At 45.9% G+C, this 17,237-nt stretch overlaps 1 protein-coding gene across 1 annotated transcript in view; it reads right to left on the bottom strand.

The window, feature by feature from the left end:
* The window catches only part of VAT1L (vesicle amine transport 1 like), a 139,128-nt gene extending 122,466 nt beyond the window's left edge, over positions 1-16,662 (bottom strand). Inside the window, exon 1 of the mRNA XM_090259620.1 lies at positions 16,257-16,662. Coding sequence (XP_090115746.1) covers positions 16,257-16,486 — 230 coding nt within the window. The 5' untranslated portion in view covers positions 16,487-16,662. The remainder of the gene's footprint in view (positions 1-16,256) is intronic.
* Positions 16,663-17,237: the final 575 nt, after the last annotated feature.

Below are 17,237 nucleotides of genomic sequence, written 5' to 3'. Positions count from 1 at the left end.
ACCTAGAAACCCCCATTCTAATTTCTCTGAGGAAGGATAGGAGGAAAGGAATTATTTGTGGCTAATAATTGTAATAGGTAACATTTATGGAGTGCTTACTATGTATAAAGCATCACATTATGTGCCTTCTGAGCATGATATCATTTAATTTTTATAACAACCATAAACGATGCTAAGAGATAAATGACATTATCCACATTTACAGAGAAGGAAATTGAGGCACGTGGAGGTTCACAAAGCCAAGGTGTAAAGGCTGTTCTCTTGACTACTGTACTTTCCCATCCTTTTGAGAGACGATCACTCAGTTTTCCCAGTTACAGAGGGGACTTCTCAACTCATCTGTCACATTGAACACTTGCTATACATGGAACAAAGATTAGGCACTGGATATCCGAAAGTTAACAGAGTCTCAAAATTTTCATGGGGAAATAGAATCACGAAAGCCAATCACAAAGCTGTGATGAGAGGTCTTATAGAAGACAGAGAGCTCATGCAGCTACCAGAAGGGGCGTTAACACAACGAAACCCACGAAGTCAAAACACTGACCCCCAGAAAGTCTTCCCACAGAACTGTGCTGGTGGTCCTCTGCAAGTGCCAAGGCTGGATTTAATGCTTAGCTTTAGCTTTCTGGCTCCTCCTCATGTAGGCTGCTTGACCAACTTGATTTAATTTTCTCATTTACAAAATGTAACAGTAGCCACTTACCATGCGGGGCGTTGGTGTGGATTGCATGGAACATGCGTGTAAAACAGAGTGCCTCGCACACAGGAAGTGGTCAGTAAGCATGAGCTGTTATCAGAATCATCACTACCACCACCCCCATCACCATCCTCACCATCACCATTACACACAGAAGGTGTAGTTCCCTGGGAAGCAGGCTCTGACACTGACGTTTGCGTACAGAAGGTCTAATAAGGAGGGCTCTAGGGAGCACCACCTGTACGGATGTGAGGGAATCTGGGCTGGGTAGAGGGAGAAGTTGAACAGTGATCTAGCAGTAAAATGAACTCAGTTTATCCACAGAAAATTTCAATCCAGGATAGTCCCTCATGTCATCATGAATCAAGGCAAGGGGACTGGACCTTTGTACCCTTACATCAGCTGGTTATCCAGTGAAAGCTGCCTGGTGATTGTGTGTGTGTGTGTGTGTGTGTGTGTGTGTAAAACCATGGGCAGGAAGGGCAGTTTCTGCAAATCCTCAGGAAGAGCACATCCTCTAGCCCTCAGCAGCCAGCACTCCCAGGAGCTGGGAGGATGAACGCCTGGGTCCTAAAAGGCTGTTCTCCATGGCATACCCAGTGTCCACTGCAAGGAGGGTGGTGGGATCTCTCTTCTCAGGCTTTATTCCCTTGTGGTCACAGGGCAGGTGTAACTGATGGTGAATCTTTATGGAGCCGCTTTGCACAGGGGTTCTTGAGGAGAAAAGGTCTAGGAGATCTGATCACTAATGCTGGGAAGGCAGACATGAGAATAAGATCTTTCCATTGGGACCTGAAAGAATTTGAGGGGAAGGGAAAAGGAGGAATTGAAGAGATCAAATAAGGAATGGATGGAGACTAAAAAAAAAAAAAAAAAAAAAAAAGAGGAGGGTAAAGGCAGATGAACTGCCCGAATGCATGCAGGAGTAGACCTTAAATGTGGTCACCGCAGAAAAGAAACGGCAACTGAGAGGGGATGAGGCGGTAGCTAACACGATGGCAGTCATCAGTTTGCAATTCATAAATGTATGAACTCGACATGCTGCACCCTTTAAACTTACAGGATGTTATTTATGCGTCCTGTGTCCCTTGTATCTCAATGCTGGGGGTGGGGAGAGGCCTGTCACAGGGTTTTATGAACAATTTTCAGTTATTAAAAACTACATGCAGGATTGGTCAATTGCTGAGGAGAACCCATGAAGGATGCTAGCTCAGGGCTTTCTGTGTGTCTGTGGGAAGTCAGAGATCACAGAAGGCCGGAGGAGACCTGGCCATCAGGAGAACACAGTTCAGTTCCAGAGAGGAAATTTGGAATTCCCTCTGCTTGGTGAACACCCAGGCTCCAGTACCCATGGCGACCGCTAATAGGAGCAAGTGGGCCCACCGTGAGGCTTTGCTCTGAGCAAAAGCAGCCCCGGCAGCCGTGTTTGTAACTCCAAACCCAAGAGGAGGCAGAGAGGCAGGTGTTTGAGTGATTCCCTTTCCCCAGAACTGACGTTCTCCTTTTCATGTGTTCATCTCAGCTAATAACTTGAAAATGCCTAAGATAATACACATTGATCTCCAAAGACCTTGCTCCCAATTCTTTTTATTTCTCTTTCTGCATTTGTTTTAGCACCATTTTGTTATCCCCAGACTGTGAGAACAGACTGATACAAGTCTGCTCCAAAGAGGAAAGCACTCATTGTCTAAAGCAAGGACATCTCTTATGCAAACCTCAAATGGTGTCTTTCATTTGAGAATAGCCAGAATTGTCCTGGGTGGACCTCAGGAGAGAGAAGTCACCTGCACTCCATCAGAGGTTGGAAAGAGTGTATTATAAGTACTCAGACTCTTCTCCCTGTGGCTGGACTGCGCAGCGGGTCCTGACACTGGTCCCCTTGGTGTCTGGCTGCACATGACCCTGCGTCATACCCCCTCTCACCACTATTTTTAGATAATCAGACCACTGCTGCTATATGAGTCACACGAAGTTCTCTGACATATTTGATGCTTTTCATAACCTACATTTTCAGTTATTGAAAAATATATATATAGGATTGGTAAATTGCTTGGGAAAATCTGTGAATAATACTAGCTCAGAATACTTATTAAGTAAATAATGCCTGTTGCTCCCCCGCCTGGATCCCTTTATCAATAAAATCTAGACTGATGATGAGGGTGCTAGAGCTTGGGTTATAGTTGTACAAGTGTCTTTTATTCCCTCTGAGAGAGAAAATATATGCGGATCATAGGTCTAAATTAGTATTCAAAACACACTTCAGTAGCATTTCAAACACAAAACAAAATGACCAAGGAAATAGATTGAGAATCTATATATCAAGAGCCAGTTTTCAACAGAAACTGAGAAGCATGGTAGAAATTGGTCCAAAACAAGTTCTCCTTGATGCCAAGACTAACTCCCTGATCTGTGGGCCCAGAGTCCTCCATTTATACTCAGCCTCTCCTGGGGACACTGTGGATGTTTATTCCTAAGATGGTTCCTGTAAAGGTTAAAATCTCTATGCTCCATGTTAGATGTCGACCAAGTCATAGACTTCAAATCGGTGCCTGGCAGGGATTGGTTATGTAGAACATTCAATCTAATTCAATTTAAATTTAGCAGATTCTCCCTGGGCTGGGCTTGGCACTGATGTTACAACAGTGACAATGACAACACTGCTGCCCGGGGGGTTTAGAGATAAACAAATCAATGACTACATAGTATGAACAATGCCCCACAGGAGGTAGTCACAGGTAGCAGAGAGCTCACTTTTCAGGAGTCGTGGAGGCTTCCTCGGGAAACTCTCACTTCGGAATGGGTGTGTCCTTTGGTTCTCCAACCTCGCCAGCCCCAGCCGCCCCGCCATGGAAGGGGAAAGGCTGTATCAGACAGTGCAAAGTGGTCCCCGCGTGACTTCTCACTGAAGACCCAGAGGGGCAGGGTCCCCACAGAGAAAGAGCACTTTTGCTATAACATGACAGTTATCTCCTAAGTCATTGCTTCTGATTTTAAAAAGAACATATTGAGTAAACCGGTTGTTTTAATAGGGAAAACGAGGTGAAGACCAGGCAGCATGGTCTAACGGAGCATTCTTCAGTGAGGGAAATGTGTGTGCTTCCAATATGGCGCCCACTGGCCACCTGTGGTCATAGAACACTTGACGTGTGACTAGTGTGATTGAGGGACTGGACTTTTAATTTTTTTAGTTAAGTAATATTTAAATATAATTAGCCTTTTTTGTGGTACATTTATTTTACTTTCAATGGATTTTTAAAAGAATTGTTTTAACATATTCATTATAGTCATACAATTCAATTATTTCACTGCAATATTTTCAAAAGCATTATTTCCATTAATAATTGTGATAAAAAGATTTACTAATCCTATAGTTATGATTTTATGACAGTTACTGACTAGTTTTAAACTTTTAGCACACTAATAAGGAAACATGATTCATTTTATGAAGTTAGTCTTGTAGTAAATGTACAAATGCTAAGCTGCTTAAGGAGGAGACGGTAGCAGAATCACTCCCCATACACCATGAGCAACTCCAAAGCAGAGAGTGTTTATAAGCCCATTTCTCAGTGTTCACTGCTTAGCAAACAATGGTCCCCCATTGCAGGTGTAAGTAGAAAAATATGTAAGAGTGGTTCAAGCTGTTTCCTTCTCTCTTCTTGTTGAAGGGAATTATCTCTTAGCCACGCTCGGCTGGCAGCCTTATGTGTGCACTGGCAGTGATAACGGGGAGAAGTAAGATCAAAGACCTGCCTAATGGATGTGCTTTGGGAAGAGCAAAGATTTACCCTGAACAATAAAAGAATAGTTGTGAAAAGTGAGCAGAGATAGATGTAAAAGATAAGAGGTGGCAGGGCAGGAGTCGAGAGTCTGGGAGAGTTTGAAGAGCACAGAAAAAAGTTTGGAGGTACCAGGAGGCGTGGGGGAGATGTAAGTGAAAAGAGAGTATGTTTGAGACGTTTTTCTCTGTAGCATGAATAGATCCAGCTTTTGTGTTTTCCAAAGGACCAAATAGAATTTGACAATGCTTTTCAATTATGTTGGAAGTTGGGCTTCTGTTCAAGAGCAAACAGGCCCAGCTACATCAAGGACACAAAAGAGGGGAAACAAAGAATAGGAAAAGAATAGGAAAAAAATGTTAAAAGAGCAAAAGGAAGAAGCAAGCTGAGGACAGAGATGGTTGAGATTCCCAGAGGATGAGAGGGTGAAAATGGCCTTTACTCCTTTTTGCCCCATGAAGCAGCATCCTAGAGGCATGGACCATCTCCTCTGTAGTCAGAAAAGGTTCTCGAGGAGCTGAAGGCAAATAAACCGGAAAGCACTATTTCAGGAAAGGTGCACACATTGCTAGCTGCGTTACACATCCCTGGTTCCGGTTCTGGCTGCCAAATGTTGAGTCAGAGTTTATTATAAGGTCCCTGACCGGAAAGATTTTAGCACCTTTAGCCAGGAGGATAAAGAGAATCCAATCACAAAGTTACTCAGATGAATCATAGGAACGGTAGGTTTAATAGCATCTCATTAGCTGATTGAACTAGATGTAGCATAGATAAATGAAAAGCAATTCTTTCTAATCTTAGACAAGGGATCTTTTTTTTTAAAGGTCTGTAACTTGATGGAAAATCTATTTAGGGAAGCAAGTGTGTCTGTGTTTGGAGGAAGCGGAGGGGGCCATGCAGAGCGCAGTCTGACAGCCCCATCAGAGCCCACTGCAGAACTCGGCGGGTGGGGCTGCCCCATCACATACGAGGGGGGACTCAAAAAGAACTGGAATTTATTTATAAAAAATTGTGCATTTATTTTTACATGTTTAAACTTCAGTCACCTTCAGAGTACTCTCCATTTGATGCAACACACCTATCAAGACAGTTTTCCACTGCTCAAAACAGTTTTTAAACTTGTCAGTTTTGATGCCTTTCAGTGCTTCTGCCAGTTTTTGTTTCACCTCTTCCACATTGGTAAAAAGGTTTCCCTTTAAGGACTTTTTTCATCCAGGGAAACAAATAAACAAACAAAAAAAGTCATTTAGGGTAAGATTGAGAGAATAGGGAGGGGTGAGGCATGGGGGGTCCTGCTGTTTTTGGTCAAAAACTGCTGAACACTCAGTGCTGTGTGGGCAGGTGTGCTTGTAAGTCACCCATCAAGAAATGGGCAAATGCATTGAAAAGTCTTCAAAAAAATTCACTGAAGCCGAACACAGCCTCTCACAACACCACCAGCTGGTACACTAATAGAGATGGGTTCCTAGAATACTCACCTCGTGGGGGAAGCCTATGCTACAAGGGGCCTGCCCTGCAGAAGATAATTGTTTGGGGGGGTTCCCCCTTGTATATCTGATGCATGACGAGCAGGTAAGCCTTCTGGGGGAAAGGAAAAACAAAAATGCATCCTAAGGGAAACGTGAGTGGAGAATATAAGCCTAGATGAAGAAGCTTATGGCAAAACCAGAGGAAGGCTTGATTGTGAATGTGGTATTTGCCACTCCTCAGATCACCCTTCAGCTCCAGGAGCTTGTGTCTAGGATGGAGCAGTAAAAGGTGGGTGTAAGATGAGTAAAGATGCGGGCTTTGGAGAGACAAACCCTGGCTCACATCACAGCTCTTTCTGTGTGATCTCTAGCAAAGTTCCCTCACCTCTCTGATCCTGTTTCTTCAGCTATAAAATGGTTGGCATCATAGTAATTCCCCTAACACATTTAACCCAATACCTGTGGCACATGGAAAGTACTCAATAAAGTACTCATTATGATAATAATGATCATGAATAATTAATGCCCAGAGTGTCATTATTAACTCCAAACAACAGGCCTGTTCAGTGTGGGTGGCATATATTGCTTTATAACCTCTTGGGTGGAAAGGGGACCACAGCCCAAGCAGAGGGCCAGACTCCACCTGGAGTGGGAAGGCAACAGGAAGGATGTTCATGGCTTCAGTGTATGGTAGGAAGAGCAGAACGGGGCAACAGGAGAAGGTCAGAATTAATGGGGAAACCAGGAGAACTGTTCCTGAGCACCCATGCGACAGCCCCTAGGAAATCTTTGCAACCATTGGGAGGTATTGAAGGATGGGGGTTGGGGTCCTGATACCTACAAAGAAAGGTAGGGACAGAGTTATGGATGTACTGTTTGTTTAAATTGTTTTTCCCCTAGTAGTTTGAAATAATTATTTATTTTCAAGTTGTATTGAGATATAATTGACATTGTATTAAAGTGTACACCATCATGAGTCAATACATGCATATATTGCGAAATGATCACCACAGTAAGTTTTTAGTTAAACCTTGTTTTAACTTCCATGCTGGTAGACCCTGGGGTTCCCAGGTATATAATCATACAGGAATGTTTGAGCAAGTTCTCTTGGAATTACAATCATCAGAAGCGGCACAGTGGGTTCTCTCCAAGAACCCTGGCCTCCAGCACTCGATGGAGCCGACATTGATAAGGAGAAAAATACAGAGCATCTCGACAAGTCAGAAACCCATACTTCCCAGCCTTGGGGAAGTAGCTATTAGAAATGAACTTGGAATTTCAAGAGAACAGACTGTGTTAAGGAGAGGCAAATCTCCGTGAAAACATCGTTCCTTTGGTATTCTTTTATATTTCCCCTAGAAGACCTACATGCTGGAAAGATTTAGGCCTGTTCTCAGAGAAATCAGAGATGACAGAGGGGAGCGCGAAGCCACACTGGCTTGGAATGGCCACTGTTTGTCTTAAGAAAGCCATGTTTGCCCTGTCTGGTGGCTCACTGAGCTGGGCATCGTCCTGCAAACCGAAAGGTTGCTGGTTGGATTCCTGGTCAGGGCACATGCCTGGGCCATGGGCCAAGTCCCCAGGTGGGGGCGTGTGAGGGGCAACTGATTGATGTTTCCCACGCACATCGATGTTCCTCTCCCTCTCTCTCTCCCTCCTTTCCCCCTTCTCTAAAAATAAATAAATAAAATCTTTTTTAAAAAAGAAAGAAAGAAAGCCCTGTTTACAAGTGAAATGGCAACATGCAGAAATAGACACCTAGTGTCATGGGAAATGTCAGTAATATATTCTCATCCCCAAAACTTTGAGTGCCTCCTGTTAACCAAGCACCAGGCTTGGCATTCATCGGTTGAATGTTAACAGAGAAAGTTTCTGCTGTTTCCAACAATGGAGGATGGTAAAGGGGGGATGAGTGGTGATGAAAGGAGACTTGACTTGGGGTGGTGAACACACAGTACAGTGTACAGATGATGTGTCATAGAATTGTGCACCTGAAACCTGTGTAATTCTGTTAGCCAGTGTCACCCCAATAAACTCGATGTAAAGGGAAAAAAGAAATCTGTTATAACTTTCATATAAAGGGATGGGAGAATGAACATTTTTTTTCAATAGTATGAGGCATTTTCTACCTCATTCTAGTGTGCTATAACTACCCTCTGCAACTGGAAAAAAAAGATGATAGGCTTCAAAGTTGAAAATATTACTTATATTATTTAATATGATTCAATAACTTTGTACTGGAAAAATGTAAGGTCCCAGGATAGAGAATGGAACTCCAGTCCAGTCTCTGATTCTTCACTTTTTCTGGTGAAGAAGGGAGTCTCTTACCTCCACGATGGCTACCATTTTGATCAGTCCAGTGTGTTCCTTACTGCTGTCTTCTGTAACTGTCCTCCATTCCTTTCAGAATATCTATCCCAACACACACACACACACACTTCATGCATTCCTGGTGGGGCTATCAATCACTATTCCCCATTCTTCTAGGACAGGGTACCCGGGCATGAGGCACACATGTGGCAAATCTCTCTCTCTCTCTCTTTCTCTCTCTCTCTCTCTGGCATGTAGTAGGAGCACAATGCTTTTGGGCTTTGTTTCCTCTCTTGTTTTTTAGGAATTCATCTGAATCTTCTTGTTTATGTCATGGCATAGTGGCACGTCCAATCTGGGCCACTTTTGATGTTATGGTCTTAAACCCTTTGGGGAAGACATGTATGGACTCCATTCAGAAATCTTTATGAACTATAGAGGAACTTTCTAATGTCCTATTTCTTTGCATCTTTCCACCATTAGCATATATTAAACATATACTGTGTGACAAAGCTCTTAATTCATTCAACAAATATTAAATGTGCCAATATCATTGCTAAGTACTTCAGATGCTTTATATTTTATTGTCACACAAAACATTTTCCCCTATGTATTATTATACCCATATCACAGATGATAAGAAAAATGAAGTTTCAAAATACTAAATTTTTTTCCTAAGGTTACACAGGTTCCTGGAATTATCAGATCCAAGATTTGAATCCATGTCTGTTCCACTTCCAACATTTACTATTTTATAACCAAAAAGCATACTGCGTTGTATCCAGTTTAGGTATGTAGTCAGTTCCTGTCCAAGAAACTTATCATTATCATTTCTCTCACAGAAGAGAATTATTCTGCATTAGGCTCTGGGGACTACATCTATTTAGAGAAGCCAGGAGCAGGGAACCCAATGTTTTGCTTGCCGAGGGGGTTTGTGGCCCCAGAACAATGCTGGAGATGAGGCTTGGCTAAGGGGCCAGGGGTCACTCATAGGAGGAGATTGAGGTCAGAAGCTCACTGCATGCTCTTATCAAGAAAATACTGCATTCAAAGATAAAACAGCCCCTTTCACTGGAGCATCTGTTTTGTCCCCTGGGCCTTCAGACATTAAATTTATTCATTTTAATGCCATGGCTACAACCCATTTTCTGTTTGACATCACACACAGAGGAATAAACTAATTTGAGATTGCATGCCCGCTGCCCTTTCCTATGAAGAGTCTCTTCTCGATTCTAATTAAACCTTTTCCTCTATGACAAATGCCAAGATGCCAAAAAAGATACCTATTAAGAGTGAGAAGTGCCAGGAACTTGGGGCCATAGGGTGCTATTTCCCCATACCTGGGTGAGCTCTGTTGTCAGTGTTGAATGTCAGTGGTGTGCCAAAAGGTCATGGAATTGGGTTCCTTTAAATTAGAGTAAACCAAACTCCAGAGGCTGGCCAGGCTGTGCACACCTGGCTATCAGAGAAATCTCTGCTGCCACTCTCAGGTAGCTGATGTGAAGGCAGCAATAGATCACTTCAAATCCATCCCCAACCCTAGGAATAAGATTTAAAAGCCAGCACCCTATGTAGTTCGGTGGGAGGACAAGAAACAAGTGTGTGGCGTCACATCCTCATTGTCTTTTATAGCCCGAGTGACTTAGGAAGGAAAATCACCTTTACTGAGCACCTCCTGTAAGCAAGGAATAGTCAGGACTTTCATGGACTCTCAGCTAGTCTTCACAGCAATACCAACAAGTGGGTATTGTTTCCAAGGTGATGATGTGGGCAAGTAGAAGGTGTTACTTGCTTGTGATCACACAGGCATGGTGAGGCAGGCTTAGGATCTACACTTGGATCTGTTGAAGCGTCTCCCTATCTGTACTTCATGAATCACCGTGTCCTCTCTTAGGAAGCGTGGATAATAACCTCATGGAGTTGTGGGGGTCAGGTGAAAAATGGATGAGAATATTAGGCTTTGCTCCTGCAAAGATGCTGCAAGTGGGGGGGCAGAGTGAGCCTGATTGCCAGTCACCGTTCCCGCTGCCCACCAGGAGCCACCTGCCCATGGCTGCTGTTTATGAGAACCTACTATATGTCAAATCTTCTATACTTGCCTTTTTCATGGTATACAATAATCACTGATCCCAGGCTTCCTTTTTTCTTTGAATTGCGGGAAGACAAGAAGTCCGTTCCATTATTGGTTGAAGAGCAGACATTGTCACCATCCCCAGCCCTCACCAGTGAGGACAGAGTTAATGGGAACAGGCAAACGTCAATGAATAAGAAGGAACACTGAGGTAGCATCTCCCCCTTCCCATGACCCAGTGGGGCTCGATGTGACCCAGCAAAGTCATCCTTTCCTGTCAAATCCTGACATCCCCATCCAACACAGAGTGATTCAGAACACTTTCTTCCAGTCTCTGTGCCAGAGTGGCTCCTGGCTTGAGTATTACACACACTCCAAGCAATTTCTCAGCTTTACAAACATCTGTGCCACTTAACCCCATGCACTTCATCTGCTCATTTGAAAAGCACAGGAAAGATCATATTGGCCACACTTCCTTGAATTGACCTTATCAGTGACCATCTAATGCTTCATTATTTGGGGACATCCTGCACTCAGGTTGGCAGTGTGAGAATAGCTCACTTGAGGCAAAGGAGGCAGAGAAAGGAACTTAAATGCCTTGAGTGGATCCAAGGAGTGATGACTATATTTAATTAGCATGGGTATTCTGGGTCAACTTGATCTGAAACCTCCCATACCTCAGAAATGGAGGGAGGGAAAGTGGATGTGCTACAGAGACTATTTTGGGGGTGGGGTGGAGGACAAGATGCACTGCACAGTTTTGAGTCTTATTAGTTATACTTCCAGTCAGCCACATGCATTAATGGTTCTCTGTATTCCTGATTCCAGTCTTTGCGTCTATCTGTCTATGTTCTCTTTGTCTCTCATTGTCTCTCTGTTCTCTCTCTCTGTTATCTCTCTCTCTCTCTCCCTGCCTCCCTCCCTCCCTCTGCCCCACTTTTGTCAGTGTCCCTCTCTGATTTTCCAACTCCCAAATGTAAACAGTCCAGGAGCAAAGCAGAACTTCGGTTTTTACATCACTCTTCCACTTAGCAGTTTGTGATCTTGACACATCTCTGTCAGGTTCCCCATCTTTAAAACGGAGGTAGCAATGCCAATCTTGTTGAGTTGCCATAAGGATAAAATGGAAGAGAATATATATCAGGCAACTTGGTTCCTGGCTCATACCAAGGGTTCAATAAATATTAGTTCCCTCCCACATCTCTAGGGTACTTTACCCTCATGCTATACAGAATCCCATCAATCTGTTGGCTTTCCCCTAGCGTGGCCTGACCTTGGCCCATTTTCAGATCAGCCGATGGAGCCGTGACTGGCCGGAACCATTTTTCATCCAATTGGTCTCATTCCAGCAGTTTCACGAGGCCTTTTTCTGTAAATCAGTCTGAGAAGATAAACGTCCCCCGTCCATTAGTGCCTTTCCACCACAGGCCAATCTGAGTCACAAACGGGACAAGGTTTGTTAATGGCCACTTGAATACATTCCTGCAGCCCGAGCTGGAGACCCTCTGCCTCAGACTCTACTAGCTCCTGCCCAAGAGAAGCCCTACTGTGACAAGACCGCTGACAGTAAAAGCACAGGTCTGATCCTTATCAGTCAGGGGCACCACACACCTGGTTTGCTTAGGACAATTCCAGTTCGCTCCTGTAGTGCTAGCGTAATGACTTTAGTGCCCCTTTCAAAGGAGTTCCAGTTTGAATGATAAACTGCAGAGAGTGTCTATGGGAGCCAAAAATAATAGTTTAACAATAATAGCTCTCATTTATTGACCACTTGCTATGTGCCAGGCATCGCCAGAAAGGTCTTTACGCACTGTACCCCATGTAAACTCCATGACAACATTACAAAGAAAGGTGCCGCCATTACCTTCATCTCACAGGAAACTGAAGTGTAGGGGAGTAAGCAACAGGTCCAAGGCCAGCGTGTAGAGGGCGCACTGTTTGTGCCTTACCCCAGCCCTTTCACTAGGCAGTGCCCCCACCTGCCAGCTGCTGGGAGTGCTGCTTGCTCACTCAACGGTCCCCTTCCCTGCTTCCCCCCTTCCAAGGAGAACTGCCCTTGGTCAGACAGAAGCCACCTCTGCTTGAAAGGTTCCATGTCCCCACTCAGGAGGCAGCCCACAGCCCAAAACTAACTGAAGAATGTTGGAAGGAGGGGCAGGGGAGGGGTACAGAGGCTTTCCCCCATTGCTTCTAGGTCAGATGGACTCTGTGGTACAATTCATGCTCCAGAACTTCTGACAGGATCCAGCTGAAACCAAATCCTCACTTAGCCTCTTTCCCTGTCCTTTCCCGCTTCTTTGCTCCCATTCCCCTGAAAGCATTCTCAATCAACCGTTAAAGAAAGCATCCATGTCTCATCTCTGCTTCCAGGGACCAGACCAAAGACATCCAATTTATAAGTGGCAGAGCTGCAACTCCTGTCTAGGAAGGTCTTTTTCTTAATCACTAAGAAGTTGTCACATGATATCGCCTAATTATACACATAATTAAAATCATGGCCTCCAAATTATAAAGCTGCCAAAAACCATGTCATATAGGCACAGTAATGACAATAAAGATGACGATAGTCACAACAGTAGCTACTATTTATTTAGTGCTAACAGCGGGCCAGTCTCCTTCTTGTGTCTGATCCTCTCAACACCATGAATTTCATCTTATTATCCCCATTTTGCAGTCCAGGCATGGACGGTTTAGAGAAGTTAAGAAATATGTCTACTAAAGTTACACGGAGAGAAAGTGGTAGCACTGGGGCTTCCAGATCCATCTTTCTCTGAAGGCCACACACTTCTTCAGTGTGGCTGCCTAAGTCACTTGCTGTGTAAACTGTTCAATGAATGGTTGACTAAATGGGTTCCCCATCAAAGCTGAAGTTCTTGTAACAATTTAGGCAGAGAACGTTCCTATCCCTCCTGTCCCCACACTCCCTGAGTTGGTTCTTTTTGCACTGTACTTGACCAGCATGTCTCCATTTTAGGGAAAAAGCTGTATCACTCTGGAAACAGCCACACAGTGTTCCCTGAAGCCAGACATAAAAAGATCAAAGGGGCTATACTCACTGAAAAAGGGAAAGCAAGCTTACATGCTAAAGGTCTGGAGAGGTAACTTACATTTCTTGTGCCTTTACCATGGAGAGAGACAAAACAGAGTAAAAGGAAAACAGCAGCTTTACGAAGACAGACTAGGATTCAAACCCTAACTCTACTATCTGTGTGATGATTTTGGCAACTTCCTCAACATCTCCAAGCCCCAATCTGCACTAACATAATTCCTATCTCACTGGACCATGAATGAGAGGGTGTAAATGAGTTGTAGTGTCTATATTCCCTACCTCTTCTATTCTATTTCCGTAAAATTTATAGAGAAGGCAATTCGGACCTTCATTCCAGGTCTGAATACTCGCTCAGATGGACTATGCTTTATTGCCAAGCAAAAAAGCATATCCTATTTGATGATAAAAGGTTTCCATTAAAAATAGAAAGCAGATAAAAGGTGGACCTTCATCCAGGAGGCCAACAAGTGATTCATAAAAATACAGAATGAGTCATTCTGGCTCTCAAGGCTATACATACAATCAATGGGCACCTCCGGCCAGCCTACCCCAGCCCTATGGCGGAGAAAGCCCAGCAAGCAATCTTTAAAAACCTATTCTGATCCCCACCCTCCTGAAAAGCTGATTAACTCTGCTTCCAGCATGGTGAAATGAAAATCAAACAGGGACCTTCACAGTACTGTATTCCAAATGCTCCCCAAGCCTGGCTTTCTGAACAACTAGGGTGGGGGATCTGCAGTGATTCGTGTGTGTGTGTGTGTGTGTGTGTGTGTGTGTGTGTGTGTCTGCGTGCACACAGCTCCAGTGAAGAACAGGATCGTATTGAAAAATCAATCTCCTAGTCTTCATCTTGACATTTATTATTTCAAATGCTTCAGCTCCTATCTATGTCTATGCACTTAGCATAAAGCTAGAGAACCCAGACCTACTGGCACTGCAAATGATGCTCTCTGCTTTAAAAAGTAGCTTCAACATTGTCACTCCGTGAATACATACTCTGTCAGAGTCCTAGAGCCCAGTCCTCAATTTGGAGGTAGAGTGATAAGTTATACACACACACACACACACACACACACATCCCATATTTTTGGTGGCTAAGGAAGGTGAATTACCAGTACATGGTTTCAATTGTACTAGACAGACTTTATTCCATCAGCAAGTGAAGAAAAATAGTGGCACAACAATCCCCCTCCAAGTGTCTTTTCCTCAGTCCATTCAGCAATCATGTATTTAGGATGGACTGTGCTGCACATTGGAGATTTGTCTGTGAAAAGGGCAGACATGAACTCTGCCTTCAAGGATCAATCAGCTTGGTTAAGCAAGAGTTAACAGAATAGAAATATATAGGAGCCCCAGTTTGCAAAAGCTTCTTCCCTTGCCCTGAATGCTCCAGGGAGAGGCCCGAGTCCTGTTTAGAATCAAGCATGACCAGCTACATATGTGCAGACCAAGACAGAGACCACACCTGCTTCTCTCACTAGCTGCCTTCCAGTCTGGCAAATGAACCCTGACCCTGCCTTCAGAGTAGCAAGGCAGATGAACCCCCTTTGCATTCTCCTTGCCTCTAGATAGGGTCCCAGATTCTGGGTTTGGGCTCTGACCTGGGAGCCGTTGAGTTGGCTGCTGTGTTAAGGAGTAGTGTCTGTTGGGGGATTTAACACATGTAGTCGGGAAGGGATAGGCCCGTCTGACCGTGCTAACAGCAAGTTTCCCTCAGGAGCTTTCCAGGCTGCTGCATGGAGAACTCAGAGTGTCTGGCCCAGTGAACACTCCAGGCGAACCCTCCTGCATGACCTCAGAGAAACGATCCTATAGGACAGCAGTCAGAGAGGCTTAAACACACCAGGGGGGTCCCAACTCGATTTGGGTCTGAGGAAGTTCCCCCGGGAGGAGTGGGGACTAGAAAAGCACTCAGATATTGATGAGCTCCATCTGAAACAGGAGCAGGAGTTCAGAGAAGATTGAGCGATCAGGTTTGGTATTCCGCCCCCCCACCCGCCTCTCTCTCTCTCTCTCTCTCTCTCTCTCTCTCTCTCTCTCTCTCTCTCTCTCTCTCTCTCTCTCTCTCTCTCTCTCTTTCTCTCCCCCCCCCCCCAAGAAACACAGAAGATGTAGTGGGGAAGGGGGAGGGTTACGCTGCAGCCTAGACCTCAACCCCCACCAAGCTTAGATGCTTGGTACCTAACTCCCGGATTACCAGTTCCTTTCCCCATCCCAGGCTACAAGGAGGGAAGTGTGCAGGAGCAGGGAGGAAGGACACATTCCCAGCCCTGCATCCAGTCCCCAGCCCCATCAGAACGTCACACAGAGGTTACAAAGATCGATGATCAAATCCTGACCACGGCACTTGGTGGTGGCAGGGTGATCCTGGGCAAACCACTCGCTCACTCTGAGTCCGTCCCCGGTTAACGGGGATGCTGATGGTACCTAACTCCCTAGGTCCCAGGAAGTATTCAGTAAGATCGCTCACATAAAACTCTTAAAAACGATGGCTGGTACACAGTAAGCGGACAGTTGCTATTATTTTTTAACCATGTTACCGTTAACCCCCCTATCCTGGCAGCTACTTCCCTCGCACAACCTTCCAGGCTCTGAGGGCTGGAGCCACCATGCACCCCTCGCGTCCCCTTCCTAGAGCTCACATTCTCCTCTGGTCACCCCTAGATCCGGCGTGGGGAGGTGAAGGGCCACCTCTCAGCGTGCTCCCCAGCGTCAGCGGCGACTGGCCGAGGGGAGACTAAGCCCCGGGTCAGGGCGCGGACGGGGACGCCCCGCGGCGACGGTACCCCGGTCGCCGTCCCCGCCGAAGCTCTGCCACCTCCTCCCGGGGAGCGCCTAGCGCGCAAAGAGAGAGAAAGCGAGAAAGGCGCGGATACTGGACCAGGCTTTGACGCGGATCTTGAGCTCGCCGTCCTGCGGCTCGGGCATGGCCTTCCTGGTGACCCGCAGCTTGTTGAGCCCCCCGAAGCCTGCCAGCACCACGGCGCGCATCTCCTGGGCGTCCCCGAGTCGGTGCGAGCCGCCGCCGCCCCCCTCCGCCGGCTCCTTGCCTGCCTCCTTCTCGATCATTTGCTCAGTCTCTTCCGCCTTCTCCACTCCTTCCTTGGCCATGGCGCGCGAGGGCGCGGGGCGTACGGGCTGCGGCGGCTGCGGCGCGGGGGGCTCGGAGCTCCTCTCCCGCGGGTTCCTCCTGTTGAATGTGGGATGCTCAGCTGTGCAATGGCTGCAGCCTCTGTGAGCCGCGCCGTGGTCCACAGCTTCCGCCGTAATCCTCGCAAGAGCCGCGCCCAAGCCCGCTCCCCTCCTCTCTTCCCTTCCAAAAGAAGCCTCAACTCCAGTTTCTGTACCAGTCTGAAATCAGGATCTCGATCGCAGCACCAGGGCCAGATTTGCCCAAGATTCTTCAGTAAAACACGGAGAAACGCCGCCGTGTCCTCCGTTGTAGGCGCAGTATTTGGTTATATACGGCGCAGGCTCCGGGCCTTGAAATGGACAGAGATGAACGTCTGGGCCTGGAGGATGGCTCACCGCTACGTGGTTGCCTCCTTACCCACCAATCTGTGGGAGCGGACTGGATAGACGGGAAATTGGGCTGTTTCCCAAACCGCCGTTCTGGGCTGGAAGGGCGGAGAGGTTAGGGAGGTAGGAGGCATGAGATTCCGGAAGCTCCTCTATCTGAAGGTCCGAACCCAGAGTCGTTTCACTCGGGACATCCAGGGTCAGCGAGGATGCTCTTTGCTCAGCATCACTGGGAAAATCTTATGGTGGCTAATCCTCACCCCCTGCATCGCTCCAGGCCATTATAAAAAGGGTTCTGTGCACTTTCTCCCCAACAGCCTCTCTCTCCCTCACTCCCTCTCCC

The sequence above is a fragment of the Furipterus horrens genome, unplaced genomic scaffold, assembly GCF_987537825.1.
Source record: "Furipterus horrens unplaced genomic scaffold, mFurHor1.1.pri manual_scaffold_13, whole genome shotgun sequence".
Taxonomy (NCBI): Eukaryota; Metazoa; Chordata; class Mammalia; order Chiroptera; family Furipteridae; genus Furipterus; species Furipterus horrens.
Note: the sequence above shows the minus strand (reverse complement) of the source record. Positions and strands in the feature narration are given on the sequence as shown.